Source organism: Dromiciops gliroides, chromosome 2, assembly GCF_019393635.1.
Source record: "Dromiciops gliroides isolate mDroGli1 chromosome 2, mDroGli1.pri, whole genome shotgun sequence".
In the NCBI taxonomy this organism is placed as follows: Eukaryota; Metazoa; Chordata; class Mammalia; order Microbiotheria; family Microbiotheriidae; genus Dromiciops; species Dromiciops gliroides.
In genome coordinates this window covers 527,470,849-527,488,851 of record NC_057862.1, presented here as the reverse complement: position 1 = coordinate 527,488,851, position 18,003 = coordinate 527,470,849, and the positions used below count along the sequence as shown (strand labels likewise).

Here is an 18,003-nt window from a genome sequence, read left to right as displayed (position 1 = left end):
CCAAACAGCTTTTGATTATTTCATTAAAAAAAAAAAAGTTGTGAAGCCAACCGCCAGTGTTAAAGGTTAGGTGCAGTGGGGGGGAGAAGGGGGCAGCATCCTGCACAACTATGTTAACTTTACTGAACAAAACTATGTACATTTTATCACTAACTTTACCTTTTATTTCATGTTTATTATCAAGGTATGGTATTTAATGTCTGCATTTTAGTACATCTTATGATTTGCGTAAAGATTATTTTGTGTATGCCTTTGTTATATAGGCTGTGAAATGGGTAGATAGGGGAAAATTCGCATTACATAAAAAACTTTATGTAGAGCTCTGCTCAATGGTCCCTTGCAGAAAATGAGAACTGTCTGTATTTGTTTTGTGGTTATTCTGTATATACCTGTATATGCACATATTGTCTCACCTAAAAATCCTTGAAGACAGGTACTCTTTCATTTTTTTTTAAATTTAATTAATTTATTTTTTGCAGGGCAATGAGGGTTAAGTGACTTGCCCAGGGTCACACAGCTAGTGTCAAGTCTTTGAAACTGGATTTGAACTCAGGTCCTCCTGAATCCAAGGCCAGTGCTTTATCTACTGCGCCACCTAGCTTCCCTCTATTCTCAACATCTAACACAATTCCTAAAACTTATGCTTGATAATTACATGCTGATAAGTTATTTGATTTTTTTCAAAGTCGCAAATGATTGATTATTCTTAACGAGACTGTGAACATAACTTTCATTCACTAATTAACTTGTGGCTTTTCTGTCATCAAGTGGTAACCTATGAAAATGGAGTGGCTGAATCTCAACAAAGACCAGGCTTCATATTTAGAGCAAACCTATGGCTAGGTGTAAAGGACCATATATCTCTGGTCAGTGATAAGGTTATTGATAGCCTGATGCCACAGAAAGGATATGAGATTCAGAATTGGAAAACCTGGTTTTGTGTCCTGGACCCAATAGTTATTATTTTTAAAAATTTGGTAAGTCACTAAACTTCACTGAACCTCAGTATCCTTATCTTGTAAAATGATAATTTAACATTCATACTACCTACCTTTCAGAATTATCATGAGGGATGTGCTTCTAAACCTTAAAGCCTATATAAATGTGAGTTGTTATAATTAACTAAAGTTTAATTCCCTATTGTATGCCAAGTGCTGTAGAAGATATGTTAGTGAAAGTCAGGGTCCCTGTCAACAATATAAATTATATATGTGTTTCAAAAAAGATTTGGTTTGGGGAACAAAGACAGCAATATAAAGCAATCTCTCTTTACTGTAATGGCATAAAGATCCAATAGTGGTAAAAAAAAAAAAAAAGAAGGAAAAAATAAAGTTAAAAAGATTCAATAGTGTCAATATTAGACAGAAAGTCAGAAAGACCTGGGTTTAAATGAGGTTCCTGACAATTGATGAATAGCCTTGGACAAGTCACTTTGCCTCAGATTCCTCATTTGTGAAATTAGGATAATAACACCTGGAGGACTTAACTCAATTGCAACATTTTTTTGCACATTAAAGCTTGCAAAGTGTTTCATATGATCCTAATTGATCCTCACACTAACCCAATGATACTAGTAGTTTTTATCTGGATGGCTGTGAGGTTCAAAAGAGATAATCCACATATGTATTAGTTGTTGTTCTGGCTAGTATGTCTCTCAGATACATTTTTATCTATTATGTCATGCTGCCTTCCACAATAGTAGTAGTGGTAGTAGTAATAATAATGATAATAATTAATAATAATAATAGATATCTAACATTTATATAGCACCTACTGTGTGCCAGGCACTGTGCTGTGTTTTACAATTATTATCTCATTTGATCCTCATGACATTAGGAGGTAGGTGCTATTATTAACTTCATTTAACAAAAAAGTAAACAGAGGTAGGAAGAGGTTAAGTGACTTGCCCAAGGTAAGTGTTTGAGGCTGGATTTGAACTTGGGTCTCCCTGACTCCTGGCCCAGCACTCTATCCAGTGAGCTTCCTAAAGATAAGTACAAACAATCCAGTCTGTTTCAACCTTATAGTTGGTCATCTGGAAGCATGAGGTAGTATTTGATATGTTAGTGATATCTAGGAAACCAGAATCCCATCTGGTTATCAAGGAGCATTAATGAAATCAAACATGAAATGGTTCAAAGCTGTCATCATTTTTGGTTCAGACTTGAAATATCATTGAGAAAGGGAAATCCCAGTGTAAAGACAACATGTGCCAATACGGATCAGCATTCACCTGTAATTTATAGTGTTTGGGTGCTGCCTGGGGCAAGGAGAGGTCATACAAATTGCCCCATGGTCACATAACCAGAATATGTCAGGGGCAATACTTGAACTTTGGTGTCCCTGACTCCAAGGCTGGTTTTCTATCCATTATACTATCAGATCTTTCTAAATTATCATTATCATCATCATCATCATCATTATAACAGGGCAATGATGGTTAAATGACTTGCCCAGGGTCACACAGCTAGTAAGTGCCAAGTGTCTGAGGCCGAATTTGAACTCAGGTCCTCCTGAATCCAGGGTAGTGCTCTATCCATTGTGCCACCTAGCTGCCCCCTTTCTAAATTATTTTTATAAAAATCTATTCAACTAAGAAACCACAACCAACAAACCTCAAAACTAGTCACTTGAAGGATCTTTTGTTAGCCTTTTACAGTTACATTATGTTAATGTCACACTTTAAATGAAGTAAGAGCAAGGGGCCATGAGATAAATAAATATATGTTAATATGTATATTAGGTATTATATGCATGCATATACACATGTGATTATGTAGACATATATAAATGTATGTGTATATATGCATATATAAAATATGTGTATGTATACAGTTTCTACTTTTCTGCCATCACTATTATCATTATATTTAAAATCCCTGTTTTCTGGCTTTGGGGCTGGGAGTCCAAGCTCAACTGCATAGCTTAATTAAAAGTAGTGAAGAATTTTCCCTTTGCGTAATGGACAAAAGCCTGTATTGTTACCTTGAATGCAGAGTCCATCCGTGCAGTTCTCTGATTCCTGGCTCAGGCCTTCACAGAATTTGCCCCCATTTCTTGGAGGTGGTGCAGTACACTCCCGTATTCTCAGGTGCTCACACTCTGGGCTGCACACTGACCATTCACTCCATACTTCCCAGCTTCCATCAACTAGAAGAGAAAGCCAAAAAAATTTTTCTATGTATGTGTGTATGCATATATATGTATATATTTTGCATATGTGTAATATATATACATATATGTATATGTATATATATGCATCTCTATATATATATCCACTAGAATATGTTAATCAATTATGTTCTCCTCCCATCCTCTCCTTTCCCAAGGCTTGTTGGAATAATTGGACTCATGTCACAAGAAAGCAAAAAGAATAATAATAGCTTAGAAATCATTTTCACTTCTCTCTTTGGTTTCTCTACTGAATCAAAGGATAGATGCTTAGCTTTCTTACTTCTTCAAGGCCAAAAACAATTACCTAATGTAGGCAGGTGCTTTTGGGTGTATGTGATGTCACTATCCTTTTTTGGGAAGGGAGGTGGGGGGTAGGATGCCTTAGCTATCCATGCCCATGTGTCCTTTGTATGGATAGATAACCCATGGACAAAGACCATTGTTAAGACTGTCATTTAAGTTTGAGTACTTAAGCAGTAGGTGGACTAAATAAAATAATCTCCACAAAATAAAACCCCAATTCTGATCTAAAAAAATGAATTCAACAACAGCAACAACAAATGGGGCACATCAACATTATACGAATTTGACAATCCATACTGCATACACTGACAATGCAATCTGTCTACTATGATGTAGTCTTCCAGTAGGACCACTGGATCAGTTACTGCAAGATCTGGGTTTGAATCCCAACTCTGCCACACAGCATAATTGTCACTTGAGTTCAGCTGTGAAAACATGAGCAAATTTTTTTTTTTGGGGGGGAAGGGCAGAGTAGTGAGGGTTAAGTGTCTTGCCCAGGGTCACATAGGTAGTATCAAGTGTCTGAGTCTAGATTTGAACTCAGGTCCTCCTGAATCCAGGACCCACCAGTGCTTTATCCACTGAGCCACCTGGCTACCCCTATGAACAAATTATTTTAACTCTCTGGGCCTCTGTTTCCTTTTGTGTAAAATAATAGCATTGGACCCAGTGATCTCAGTGTTTCCTAGATATAAACTAGGCACTTTGCTTATTGATTGAATGATTGATTGCTTACAGTTGAAAGCTCATGGCATTTTGTGATGCAGCCAAGTGGAACCACTCCCTGTGCTTATCCTGCCTTATGTTGTACTTTTGTACATCCCACCCACCATCCCATCCATGGAACAGAATCAGATCCTCCGTCTTTACCCATCCCCCGCTACCACCATTTCAACTTTTGACATTTTTCTCCTCATCCATCTAGAGGCAGGTAGGTGCTGCAGTAGATATGGCACTGGGCCTGTAAGACATGAGTTCAAATATGACCTCTGACACTCGGTAGTTGTGTGACCTTGAGTAAATCACTTGACCTTGGTCTGCCTCAGTTTCCTCATTTGTAAAATGAGAATGACAATAGCACCAGCCTTCCAGTGTTGTTGTGAGAATAAAATGAGAAGAAATGTGTAAGGTCCTCAGCACAGCGTCTGGCAAATAGTAGGAATTTAATAAATGCTTGTTTCTTTCCTTCAGCGGCCTAACTCTGGTTCCATATCTTCTATGAAGCTTTCCTCGATCACTCTCACTATAAGTGAGTCCTCTACCCACCTTCAATTCCTTAGGCTATTTATTCTCCGTGATGCTTTTTGTCCATACTAATTTTCTAAATTGCAGGAGTGGGAAAGGGACTAGGCCTCTTATTTCATAAGTAAATTCCCTGTAGTAACACATGTTGGCACCTTTTTATGCAATTTGTAGAATTCCCTGGAGCAGCCATTTGTTTAGGGTGATACAGACAGTATATGACAGAAGCAGGTCTCATAACCAGATATCCCTGACCCTGGGGCCAGCTCTCTATATACTATATAACACTACCTTTCTGAATTGCATGATCATTAATGAGATACATGTTGTATCCTACTAGGCCATGAGTTCTTCCATGGCAGTGATTGTATTCTCTTTTTTCATCTTTATAGTTCCAGCTTTATGTTCAGGCTTTTCTTTGTACATTGTGAAATTTTTGATATATGTTGCTTTCTGTTGAATTTCCTGGGTGGATAGGTCATTACTATCTCCCCTCCCTTATTCCCATTATAAGGCTCCAAAGAAACCTTGAAGACCACTCTACAAAATGTTAACTTGTCCCCTTAAGTAAGAGCAACCCTGCTTCCTGGGACTACTTAAGACAATGAAACTTCCTCTAAAGGAAACACTCTTCCAAAATATAACTATGAATATGAAATAAATCAGGGTTTCTCTCTGAGCCAAAATCAAATTAAAGTGTATAGAAGAGAAATTCAAGTTCAATGGCCTTAGAGTTAATGATCTATAGTACCATGTTAGAAACTAGGGATCGATTCATGTCTCAGTGGGTGAACATGAACTCCATGGAAAATAACAAAAACAAAACTATCTTTAGTCTCACTGATTTGTTGTTATGCATACATCCAGTTTGTTATATAATTTCATAGAGTTGTTGTAAAGATCAAATGAGTTGTTTAATATTATTATTATTATTATTAACATTAATAATAGTAACAACAAACAAAATTGGATAACCACTTGTAGGGTTTTTAATAATAGGAATTCCCTAGGTGGATGGGCTTGAGCAGATGGCAACCAAGGGCCCTTCATGCTATTAAATTCTATGATTCTGTAAATTAGACAAGAAGGAAAGGAATTAAAAATTAAAGATGAACAATGGTGCTCAGAAAGTCACTTTTGTTACTGAGTTGTTTACTTATCAAGAAAGAATGGTAAGCATATGCTGACTCAAAAATATATGAACTATATTTATAATTTATAATTTTTTTTTGCTGATTTCATTGTAAATAAACCTGAATATAAAGAAAGCTGAGTCAATTGTTTAGAATAACATGATATGATGGGGCCAGAGTTGTATATGTGATAATACTATGAATCAGGCTTTTCAAAAAATTATAATTTTAAAATATTTTGATAATTCAAGGCTCTATGATTTTGTCAGCATGGATCCCTTTTCCATTCTCCGGTTCATCCCTTACATAGCTTCTTCCTTTCTTTTTCTTTTTCTTCTCCTTTTTTTTTTTTTTTTTTTGCAGGGCAATGAGGGTTAAGTGACTTGCCCAGGGTCACACAGCTAGTGCAAAGTGTCTGAGACCAAATTTGAATTCAGGTCTTCTTGAATCCAGGGCTGGTGCTTTATCTACTGGGCCACCTAGCTGCCCCCTTAAATAGCTTCTTTTTTTTTTTTTTTTAGTGAGGCCATTGGGGTTAAGTGACTTGCCTAAGGTCACACAGCTAGTAAGTGTTAAGTGTCTGAGGCCGGATTTGAACTCAGGTCCTCTTGACTCCAGGGCCTGTGTTCTATCCACTGTGCCACCTAGCTGCCCCTAAATAGCTTCTTAAACAACATTCATGATTGAGTTGCTATTACTCCAAAAAAAAAAAAGGATTAACCTGTGGTCAACGCAATGATTATTCTCTCTGAACTCATCTGTGCTGGATAACACAGACAGTTGTTAATGGGACCCATAGTCACAGCCTTTCTGCTTTGGTAGAACTTGATTGAGTTGATACTTTGAGGACATATCCTTCAAAAAACTAGCCTCACCCCCACACTGGATAAAGCATTAGAAAAGGGGTCTAGTGGAGATTTTGAAAACAAAGCAAAGCCTTCTTATGCAGAGTCAGATAGAGACTAAATCTCTGCCCCTAGTTTTTACTCCCAAAGATGCATCCTAACAATCAAGCAAGCAATAAGCGTTTATTAGGCATTTGTTCTGTGCCAGGTACTATGATATACAAGAGAAGGACCAAAGGAGACAGTGTGTGGACAGCTCAAGTTAAATTTACCACTAATGTAAAAACCTTTCAAATCAAGTGCTCTCCTGATGGTCAGTGCATTCTGTATGACAAAAACAAACAAACAACAACAACAAAAAATCTTCACATGGCTTTGACTCCCACCCCCACCCCACACCTTTAGAGAGACCCACATATAAATGACCTTGGACAGATATTCTGTTTATCAGGGAAGATAGGGAAGACAAAGACATCACTGAAGAGGAAGGATGGCATTGATTTCATTCTCATCAGCTTTTGTGGGTGGGTCAGAGGGGGAAACATAATCTGGATACATGTATAGGTATATCTCACCAGGACAAAGAGAAGTGCAGGTGATTTTCTGCACTGACATTCCCTCACAAAAGGCACCCCCATTGAGTGGAGCGGGATTGGTGCAGGTCCGAGAACGTTTCTGCCATCCTCTACCACAGCGAACATTGCAGGCTGACCACTCTGTCCAGGAAGACCAGCCTCCATTCACTGAGAGAGAGAAAGAAGGGAGGACAGAAAGGAAGGAGAGAGGTATCAAATTAAATTGAACCAATGGGGAGCTGTTAAGTGCCTACTCTGGGCAAGGCACCCAATATTCTGGGTGGCATGAGACAGGCTACTGGATATTCTGAAGCTTCAAACAGTTTTGTTTTGTTTTTTACTGCTTTTTCCCCTGACCTTCAGACCGAACCACTTAGCTTTTCTATATCTACTTCCTCAGTTATAATATAAGGAAAGCAATACCAACCTTCTTCCAGGGATGTTACTGGGGAGGAATTAACTGAATGGATTTGGAAGTCATTTGGAAGGCATAGGTTTAAAGTGACCAAGTCTTCCTCTTTAATTTCACTTTTGCCAATCAACTGATGAGTGTATAGGCACCTAACAGCACTACGGTGCCATTCTATAAAAGTGACATTCCCAGATAATCTTGTTTGTCTGCCTTCAGTGGAATTTTATATATAAGGAGGTTCACTGACTAATGTCAAGTCTGGAGGAGGGAGGGGAAACAGTGATTTCCCATCATTTGAATGAGAAACACAACACTCAGAAATGAACAACTTGGTTGTTGCTTTTCTTTTCTTTTCTTTTCTTTTTTAATTATGAAAGATAAAAAAGTTTGCAAATACTGTTGACCTCCCTTTATCAAAGTCCAATCATGGATTAAAGAGACACAAAGATCAACTGAAGGAAACTTATCTTACATATACAATTAATAGTTGAACTATAAAATTTTAAGGTCTTTATCTAATGCTAAAATGCTATGATTCCCTAGTGTATATGCACCCATCTCTTCCCTCTCTTAAAGCTGTCCCCACCACCTCCATTCCTAAATGCCTCCTAACCTATTGTGGGATATTGTTTTCACCTTACCCTTACCATAAACAATAACAGTAGCTGACAGGCTTCTTCTCTTGGCCACAATGTTGGCAGCCATGCAGGTATAATTCCCAGAATCAGAGAGGCGAGCCTGCCTGATAATTAAGTTGTGATCAGCCCTGGTGTCAATGTTCTCATCCATTTGGGAATCAATGGGCTCTTCATTCTTTAGCCACTCCACCTAATTGGGGGAAGGAAACAAAGCAAGGGGGTAAGGAACTCCTGAAGCACTTACAGTCTGGACTATAACATTCAGCACTTTGATATAGATGATTTTACTGTCCTTTCACAGGGATGTTGAATTAGATTGCTTAAATGTAACCCTTTTTTTCTCCCATTGGATTTTTAATTTATCTAGGACAGGGATTCTTTACTTTTTTTCTTTTTTTTTTGGCATCATTGACCCCTATGGCAATTGAGTGAAGCCTATAAACTTCTCAGATTTATTAAATTAAATTAAATACACAAAATAAAATAGGTAGGATTACAAAGGAAAACAATTACATTAACATACAATTCCCATTTTTTTTTTAAAGTTCATAGAACCCAGGTTAAGGACCCCTCTTCTCCGACAAGGAACAAATCTAATATTTAACTAGCATTTGGTGAAGGTCTACACACTGTGCAATGTTGCTGGAGACACACACAAAAAAGAAAAGCAGTCCTTGCCTTCAAACAAAGTATACTTTAACTAGGGAGAAAACATGTACATTTATAAACATATATACAGAATAGATACAAAATGAACACAAGATAATGTCAAGAGAGAGGATACTAACAGCTGAAGGAACTGAGAAGGCTACCTATAGAAGGTGGTTTTGAACTGAATGTAATGGAAGTAGGATTCTCAGAGTTACTGGTAAGAAGAAAAGTAATTTCAGGCATTGGGGGTGAACCAAGAAAAGGAATAGAAATAGGAAATGTGGAATATCCATGTTAGGAGATAGGTCAAAAGTATCAAATGCTAGAGAAATGCCAGTCAACTAATCAATCATTTGACAAGCATTTATTAGATGCCTACTGTTTACCAGCCACTGTGGCAAGCTTAGGTTATATAAAGATAAAATTGAAATAGTCATTGCCTTCAAAAATTTTACATTCTAACAACAAGGAATCCTAGTGCTATTAGGTGTGTGTACTCTCTTCAGTAGATTGCCAAAAGTGAAATTAAAGATGAAGACTTGGTCACTTTAAACCCATGCCTTCCAAATGACTTCCAAATCCATTCAATTAATTCCTCCCCAGTAATATCCCTGGAAGAAGGTTTATATTGCTTTCCTTATGTTATAATTGAGGAAGTAGATATAGAAAAGCTAAGTAGTTTGGTCTGAAGGTCAAGGGGAAAAGAAGCATATGTGTGTGTGTGTGTGTGTGTGTGTGTGTTCAAGGTAGGTACTGTGGTAAAAATTATTTGTGGTAAAGATTAATATTCCCATTTTTAGCTAACTCATTTGGGAGGGGCCACACCTGGCCCACCCCGATATTACATATGCTACTGAACTGAGAAGGAGAACTCTCCATAGGCCGTTTTTGAAGGACCTCCCCCTTTGAGGAAGGAAAGATTGAACACCCCTCGAAGGGATGGGGAGGGCTGCTTCCGGAATGTTAGGCTTCTTCTGGAACACTAGCTCACTCTCGGGTCTCTCTGTCTGGCAACTCCCCTTGCAGTGGCATGTTAGCTGTTCTGGTGGCATGAGCAACTATAGACTTTCAGGTTTGGTGAGTTCATTATGTAAAACCCTAAATTCCTTTGAACTAGTTTAATTGGGAATGGTCTGGGCAGTGAATAGGTAAAGCTTAGAGTTAAGAATATTTATCTGTATTTCTATTTTCCTATTTCCTTATCTTTGATTTTTATTAGTTTCACCTTTGTTGTTTAATTAATTCCCAAGTAATAAAATCTGATCCTTTTGTGAACTAAGCTTAGAGGCTCCTTTCTTATTAGCCTAGGAGAATTATCTAAAAAGGGCAGTTCATAGGGGAGGGTTAACCTAAAAGGTCCCTCATATTTCCAGGACCCCAATATTAAGGCAAGTCGCCCAAATAACGCTCCATCAAATTTTGGCCCTCACAGTACAAAATAGATACAAGGTGACCTTAGAGGGGAAAGAACTAACACCTAGTAAGAGCAGGAAAGACTTCCTCAAAAACAAACAAACAAACAAACAAAAAAAATGGAACTTGAGTTTTGAAGAAGTGGGATTGTAAGAGGTGGAGGTGAGGAGGGAGAGCATTCCCAGAGATGGGAAGTAGCTATCTATGAACAAAGAAAAAGAGAGAGGACATGGAATATTTCTAGAGTGAAGATTTTCAACATGGTTGGATTGTAGAGTACATGGAAGGTACCAGAAAGGTAGGAAAAGCTCAGGTCTTTAAGAACTTGGAATGACAGAGGAGTTTATATTTGATCCTAGAGGTAATGGGAAATCACTAAAATTCTCTGAAAGGGCTGGGGGACAGTATGTGTTTGATACAGTCATAGCAGCACCTTATGACAATCCTTTTGGTAGCTATGTGGAGGATAAAGTAAAGTGGGAGAGGCCTAATGCAGGGACCAGGAAAGAGGTGTTGACTGTCTAAATTGGTGTAATGGCTGTGAGTGAAGGAAAGATGCACACGCAGACACATATCTGACAACCGATTAAAAAGCTTGGCTGAGGGACAGTGATGAATCAAGAATGACAAGAAGATTGTGAGATTAAGTAGCTGGAAGGATACTAGTACCTTGGCAGTAATAGGGAAGTTGGGAAAAGAGGTGAGTTTGAGAAGAAAATATAACAAATTCTGTTTTAGATATGTGGAGACTGATTTGCTTAAGGGACATACAGTTCCAAATATCCGGTGGCCAGTTCATGATGGGAGGGTATAACTCAGAAGAAATAAGGCTAGATCTATAAATCTGGCAATCATAGTCATAGAGATGTTAATTTGACCCATGAGAGCTGATAAGGTCACCAAGTGATGGAGTGTAGACAGAAAAGAGAGACCAAGATAAAACTTTGGGAAATATCCAGTTAGTAGGTGTTACATGGATGAAAAGTTAATAACATAGATGAGAAGGAATGATCAGAGAACAACCTGGAGAGATAAGTGACATAAAAATTCTGAGAGGAAAGAATATACTAGAGAACAATGTTAAGGGTTAAAATTCTAGCTAGTCTGTCTAAAATATCTAATGAGTGGTCGCCAATAAATTATAAGCTTTAGCAAGAGTTAGACTTTTAAGCATTTATTAAGGAAAAGAAGAATTTGGTAAAGAGAGAGAGAAAGGCTTTGATTCCGGTATCTAAAATCCCCAATACTCATATCAATACCTTGCTGCTTACTTCTACATTTCTGTAAAATATATACCCTTCCATGGCAAAAGAAGCAGAGTCTTGAACTATGTTGATTGTCATTCTTATTCAGCTTAAGTTTTTCTTCTTTAACCCCTCTATATTGTCTGTCGGGCTTTTCACCATACAAATGCTTTATAAGATTACTAATTAAAGACAAAAGCAGGTGAGCAAAATTATGAACAAAACGAGCATATCTGGAATTTAAAGAGTTTTCTAAGATTGTCTCAAAAGCACAGCCAGGCCGGGGAAGGGCTGAGCCTGAAGCTGCAAATGCAGGTAGAAAAAGTTGAGCATGCGCATAAGATCTCTGGACTTCCCAGGCAGGGGAAGCTATGGGCTTGGCCATAGGAGGAGTAGAGGGTGGGGTCTGGGGAGGAGGGGAGGGACCAGCGCAATTTGAATCCACTTGATTTTGAACTCAGGCCTGGATTCCTCTTCCCCCACTTTGCCTCCAGGTGCTAGGGGATTAAAAGCTTCTAGAGGGTGGGTCATTGCCTCCAGGCATTCCCTTCATGGGCAGAACTCCTCTACAGTAAGTATCCAGCAGGTGGCGTTATTCCAATCGTTACAACAATGACTGCCATTAGTGTCAAATGTTGCTGAGAAGTCAAGGATGAAAAATGAGAAGATATCATTAGATCTAACAGTTAGGAGATCCCTGGTAACTCTGAAATGAACAGTTTTAGTTGAGTGATGAGATCAAAAGTCAAATTTTGGAGACTTAGAAGAGCCTTTCAGGACAGGAGGTAGGATCTAATGGACATTTTGGTAGGGTTTATTTTTGAGAATTGAGACTAAGAGAAATTTGGATGTGGGCAGCAAGGATGGAAACAGCAAAAAAGGAAGGAATGGCAACAATCTGTTGGAGATTAATAAGTTAGCATGTAGTTATTAAGCACTTACTTTGTGCCAGTCAATGTGCTAGATGCTAAGTATACAAAGAAAGCAATGGGATGATGGGATGGGATATGTACATGTAAAAGAGATGATTTTTGAAACGACCATTCATCAGAGTTTTAATTAAAAGGCAGAAATTGTATGTGTGGGAGGAGGTCATTTCAGAGGGTTTTGATGTGAAGAGGAGGATTTGAGAGAGGAGATTGACTTTCTTGAATTTTATCAGATATTTGATATTTGTGGCTATTAACTACCAATCTCCAGGATATTCTTCCCCCTTTCTCAATGCAATCATGCTAACTGGGTCCAATACAAATTTATGACATCTCATCTCAACTAGATCCAAATAGAGAAAGGCAATCCATTTCATTCCTTCCTAATTGATGTTTTCAATTCAGTAAATATTCAGTAAAGATCTGTTATAAGTAAGATATTGTCTTGTATGTATTTTAGGTATACAAAGATGAAATCAGACATAGATTGTACCCTTAATAAGTGTTTAAGCTAGTTGAAGAGATAAGAGAGAAGTATACAAATGAGCATAACCAAAGGATGAGTAAGAGAAGTGGTATAAGAGAGTTGCCAGATAATTTAATGCCCCCCCCCCCCATTACCTCCCTCCCCTGTGCCAGTGGATCTGTAGATTCATGAGACACTTAAGGTTGGGTAATAAACAGTGGTCACAAAGCTCATGAACTTTACAATGTAAGAGAGGCAGAGCTATCCTTAGGTCCATATTATGAGAGTTACAGATAAAATAAGGCAGAAAATTAGAAGTAGCACTCCCCCCACCTTTTTTTTTTTTTTACAGCTAGCAAAAGAGGAAAAATAGAAAAAAAAAATCATTAAAATTTGACCAAAGAATTGTAATGACCCTGGCCTTCACATGCTAGGGTTATGTTTCAGTACTTCAACACCTACCTCTGATGAGTTGGTTCCTCCCAGAGTCTCCATTTTAGGGGAAGTTCTTAGGCTAGCCATATTTCTACTCCTCTCCAGGCTCACTTCTGGCTCTCGGGAATTTCTCTACCAGGACCCTGTGGATACCATCTCCTTCTCCCCTCTTTCATGGAAGGTAACTGAGGAGAGGGACCCTCTTCTTTTATGATTTTATTTGTGTCCCCAACACTTAACACAGTGCCTGAAGCTTTAGTGTAAGCACTTAATAAATGCTGGTTGATTTGACATAATAAAGGCTCAACAATGTAAGACCATTTAATATGTCAGTCTCAATCTAGCTGTCTCCCAAAAGAGATAGATGAGGTCAGTTGGTAGGGAAAGAGAGATGGGGGTTCCACAGCTGTGAGCTGTTGAGAAAACCAAGCTGGTAGAATTAGGCACTTCCTCCAACATCCCTGGTTACAAAGTTGCAAGTATACCTCATATACTGAATATGATAAACTGAAAATCCCCTGCTCAAGTTCAGGCCTTTCCTTGGACCTGTAGATAACAGCAGTTTTTACTGACCTTCACTTTGATCTTGGATTATTGATTTTTCCTCCTCTCTTGGATCCTTCCCACTTTTTGCTGTTGAGTGCGTTATCACAAGATAGCAACATGTCTCTTTCCTTCTAGCCTTTTCTAAATGACAAATATGTCTTTGATCTCATCAGCTATCTTCCTCTCTGCCTGTGATTCTTCCCAAACTCAGGATGTTTTGTTGCTGACCTTTTCTTGATGGATTTCATTTCCTATTATATTAAGCCTTGAGAGATCCCCACAGGAACAATGAAAGACTCCCACTTGACCCATATTTCCTGTACCACCTCTTAGCCCCCTTCCCTTGGTGGGGGGAAATCCCCCCCAAAAAACCCTATCTTGCTACAAAATATTAAAATGCTCATTATTCCTATGGCTTACTCTGTTTTATCAAAACCAGGTTTAAGTTATGTTCAGTACACAAACAATTTTGAAGATGGAAGAACTGTGTTCAATGCAACAACCAACCATGATTTAAAGGACCGATATTCAAGTATGTGTAACAATTGGAATCACGCCACCTGCTGGAGACTTACTGTAGGAAAGCTCCAACATGAGGAGAGGGCCTCTGAGGGCAGGACCATGCGTCTTTTCTTTGGTGTCAGGAAGTGATATTTACTTGTGGGAGGAAGAAGGGGGAGGCTGGCACGCTGACTCGCTCTCTTTTGTATGGACTCTGGCAGAGAGCGGAGCTAGGAATGCTCTCTCCCTTTAATAGATAGATGAATCTAGGCCCTTCTCTTTCTCTTCCCCAAATTCTGATTCTCCTTAATAAATGCTTAAAAGTCTAACTCTTGCTAAAGCGTATAATTTATTGGCGACCACTCATTAGATATTTTAGACAGTATAGCTAGAATTTTAGCCCTTACATATGCTACCCATCTTTAGAAGGAGAGGAGATAGACTCAAGAGGCAGAATGAAGAATACATATTATCAGACATGGTAAATGTAAGAATGTGGTTTATTTAACTTTATATTTGTTACAAGGGTTTTCTTTTATTTTTTGTTTGTTTCTTTATTTTGGAGCAGGACTATGAGGTAAGAGGCAGAGAAAATGCTTGTTAACTTTTTAAAAAGTAAAATAAAAGTTAAATAAAATTATGTTTACTATATCTTAAGAAAATCATATATATGTTATATAATAGTATATAATATATGTAATAGTATGTTTTCTTTAAAAAGATGGATCAAGATTAAAAATAAAGTTTAGGTACCAAAAATAAAATGGCTTTAGCTAGCCAATCAATGTACTTGTATGTAATACCTTATTTCCTGATGATGTCAGATAAATGACTATTAAGTTACATGTTCATATATTTTGTGACCCACCTCCATCAAAATTAGGAAATTAGGAGATTTTACTGTGTGCTAATATTTGTGTGCTAACCTAATGGCTTGTTCCCTTCACTAAAATGACTCACTCATTTAACTTTGTTAGTACATCTGTTTGGAGTTTGTTGAACCTAGAAAAATGACAGATTGTGCTTGTGTTTGTTCATTTGTCCCCAAAGCTAAATGTTTAAATACCTTTTGATAGGCTTAGATACCTTAAAGAAATTAGTCAAATAAACAGAAGAGAGCAAATAAATCTCTCTGGGGGCACAAAATACTAATTTGTTGATCAAGGATGGACATTATCACACACATAGAAAATGCTTAAAACCTTTCATTAATGTTATTTCTTTTTCATCAGATCTTAGAGTTGGCTGTTACCCAAAACACAAAATAGCATAAGGAGCAAAAAAGGAAATTCTTTTATGCTGTTATGCTAGAGGAAAAGGACAAGTTATAAGTGGTTATCCTACCATCAAGATTTTGTTTCAGAAAGCAATGGCTGGGGTGAGCCAGTGAACTTGCTTTGCAGATGCTTACGGCAGGGAAGAGGTATAATGTTGTAATATTCATGCTTCATCCAGAAATTACTCTGTAGGAGGCTTCCAAACTGGAAAGCTCTAATTATCCACTTAACTAAGGCAGTGCAAATTAGCATTATAGGATCGATGCATTGAGCATAGAGGACAGCAGATGTATATATCAAGTGATCTAAATGACCCCTTGGCAGCAGGTCATTTCTTGGATAGTGGGGTTTAGTTGTCCTGAAGTTTGCGGGGGACATTTCACCCCCACAATCAAACAAATCTTCCTCCTCCTTCTGTTCCTTTGCTTCGCAATGGATAATCCCAGTTAGAAGCTTGTGGAAAGACTAGTTACTTTGACTTAATGAGCTTATGGATTTGCAGGATGCAGGCATTCATTAGCACAGTGTTATGTGCAGATGGTCTGCAATTTGTAGATTTTCCAGTTTATAAACAAATCTGGAAAGGCAGACCATCAAAGCCAATTAGATTTCATGCCAGACAGCGGGTTCCTTTTCCAGGGCCATCAGTCATTGTGGTTAGGTGGGTACAGAAGGTGTGCAACTGACACCCATCGAGTTTCCCACAAAACTTCAGCAGGGTGCACTCAGATGGGGAGCCCAACTCCTAAATGCATGAGATCTTGGGTTGCTCCTGAATGTTTTTAGGTGCACAGAATGTTGTTCCTTTCACCAAGGCCTCCCTAGAATTTCCACAGGCATGCACGTGTGTATATCTGTGTCAGATCCTATATCACAGCCTACCCAAACAACTTACTTGGTCTCAATATCCCATGAGGAAAAGAGGTGTTGAGTGGTATTACTATCATTCTGATAGATGAAGAAATTGGGAAACAGAGAGGCAAAGGATTTCCACAGAGCCCTGAGCAAGTCTGCAGCAGGCTGGAAGAATTTGTGGCTCCCTATTCCCCTAGCATCCTTATCAGGCTGTGTTGTAGTGGTGGATTTCCACCATGAAACATGAACTGTTCTATAAATTTGAATTGTTTGTCAACAACCTTTCCAGGCATATAAGCAGAATGCTTCATGAACAATGTTGAATTACTAGTAGCATACAGCCTCAACGGGAAGAAAAAAAAAAACACTTGGCTGAATGAAATAAGGTTAGAATCAAAACAAATAAGCCAGTAGGCCAATTAGAAATTTAATAAACATTCTCTTGCCCGCATGCTCTCTTCTGTGTTCCTGGGGAGAAGAATATTCTTATGGACTAATGATGCAGAAAGCAATTGGAAGGGTCAGTGCTAACACTAGTAAATATTAAATGGTGCCTAAATAAATCTTTCAGGCCTCATGATAAAAAATAACCAACTATTCACAAATTGTTCTAAGGTTTGTATTAGGATCCATCCTTATATACCTTTCCATAAGATTCTACTCTCAAAGAACATCATTTCAAATTCCTCAATTACTTATTAATGGTGAAACCTTGGCAAATATTTTTTGTTGTTTGTTTTTTTGTTTTTTATTTTATTTTATTTTATTTTTTTAAGCTCTAGGGACCTCAGTTTTCTCATTTCTAAAATGAGATTGTTGGATAGGATGATCCTAATGTTTCCTCTCAATTAATTAATTCATTCATCTAAATTAATGTGGGTCAAAATTTCAGGAAGTAGCAGCCCAAAGTTGAGATGTTATAAAGAAACAATTTGCTTGGCCACTCAGTGAAATGGCTATTATATGCTTGGTATCACACTAAGCCTGTTTTATTCTCCCTTCACAGGTAGCCATATGTTCTCCAGGGCAGGGACACTGGGGGCATGGAGATCTTCTTTTCAGATGAAACTGAAACTTGTCAGGACAGATAAGTCACTCTGAAACACCTCTGGCTTTCCAGATTCAATGATCTCCCTGTGCAGTTTTTTCAGAATCAACAAAACATGGAGATGTTATAAATGGCACCTCAGTTTTGCAAATTTTTGAATTCAAAACACCTCAAGCAACGTCTTCAAACAATGATGTGTGTCTGTGTATACATCTTACCCTTTTAGACCCAAAAAGCTTCTAGAGGGCAGGGATTTTGTCATCTTTGCATCACCCACCTAACCTAGCATAGTGCCTTCTCCTTTTCAGTTGTTGGT

At 38.1% G+C, this 18,003-nt stretch overlaps 1 protein-coding gene across 6 annotated transcripts in view; it reads right to left on the bottom strand.

Moving 5' to 3' along the window:
• UNC5D (unc-5 netrin receptor D) overlaps positions 1–18,003 on the bottom strand; it is an 821,905-nt gene that overhangs the window by 174,493 nt on the left and 629,409 nt on the right. For 3 of the 6 annotated variants that reach the window (XM_043988293.1, XM_043988296.1, XM_043988295.1), the window contains exons 5-7: positions 8,332–8,512; positions 7,273–7,440; positions 2,986–3,150 (exon numbers count right to left, since the gene is read on the bottom strand). In XM_043988293.1, coding sequence (XP_043844228.1) covers positions 2,986–3,150; positions 7,273–7,440; positions 8,332–8,512 — 514 coding nt within the window. The remainder of the gene's footprint in view (positions 1–2,985; positions 3,151–7,272; positions 7,441–8,331; positions 8,513–18,003) is intronic. The other 3 variants (XM_043988297.1, XM_043988299.1, XM_043988298.1) reach the window with 1 other exon arrangement.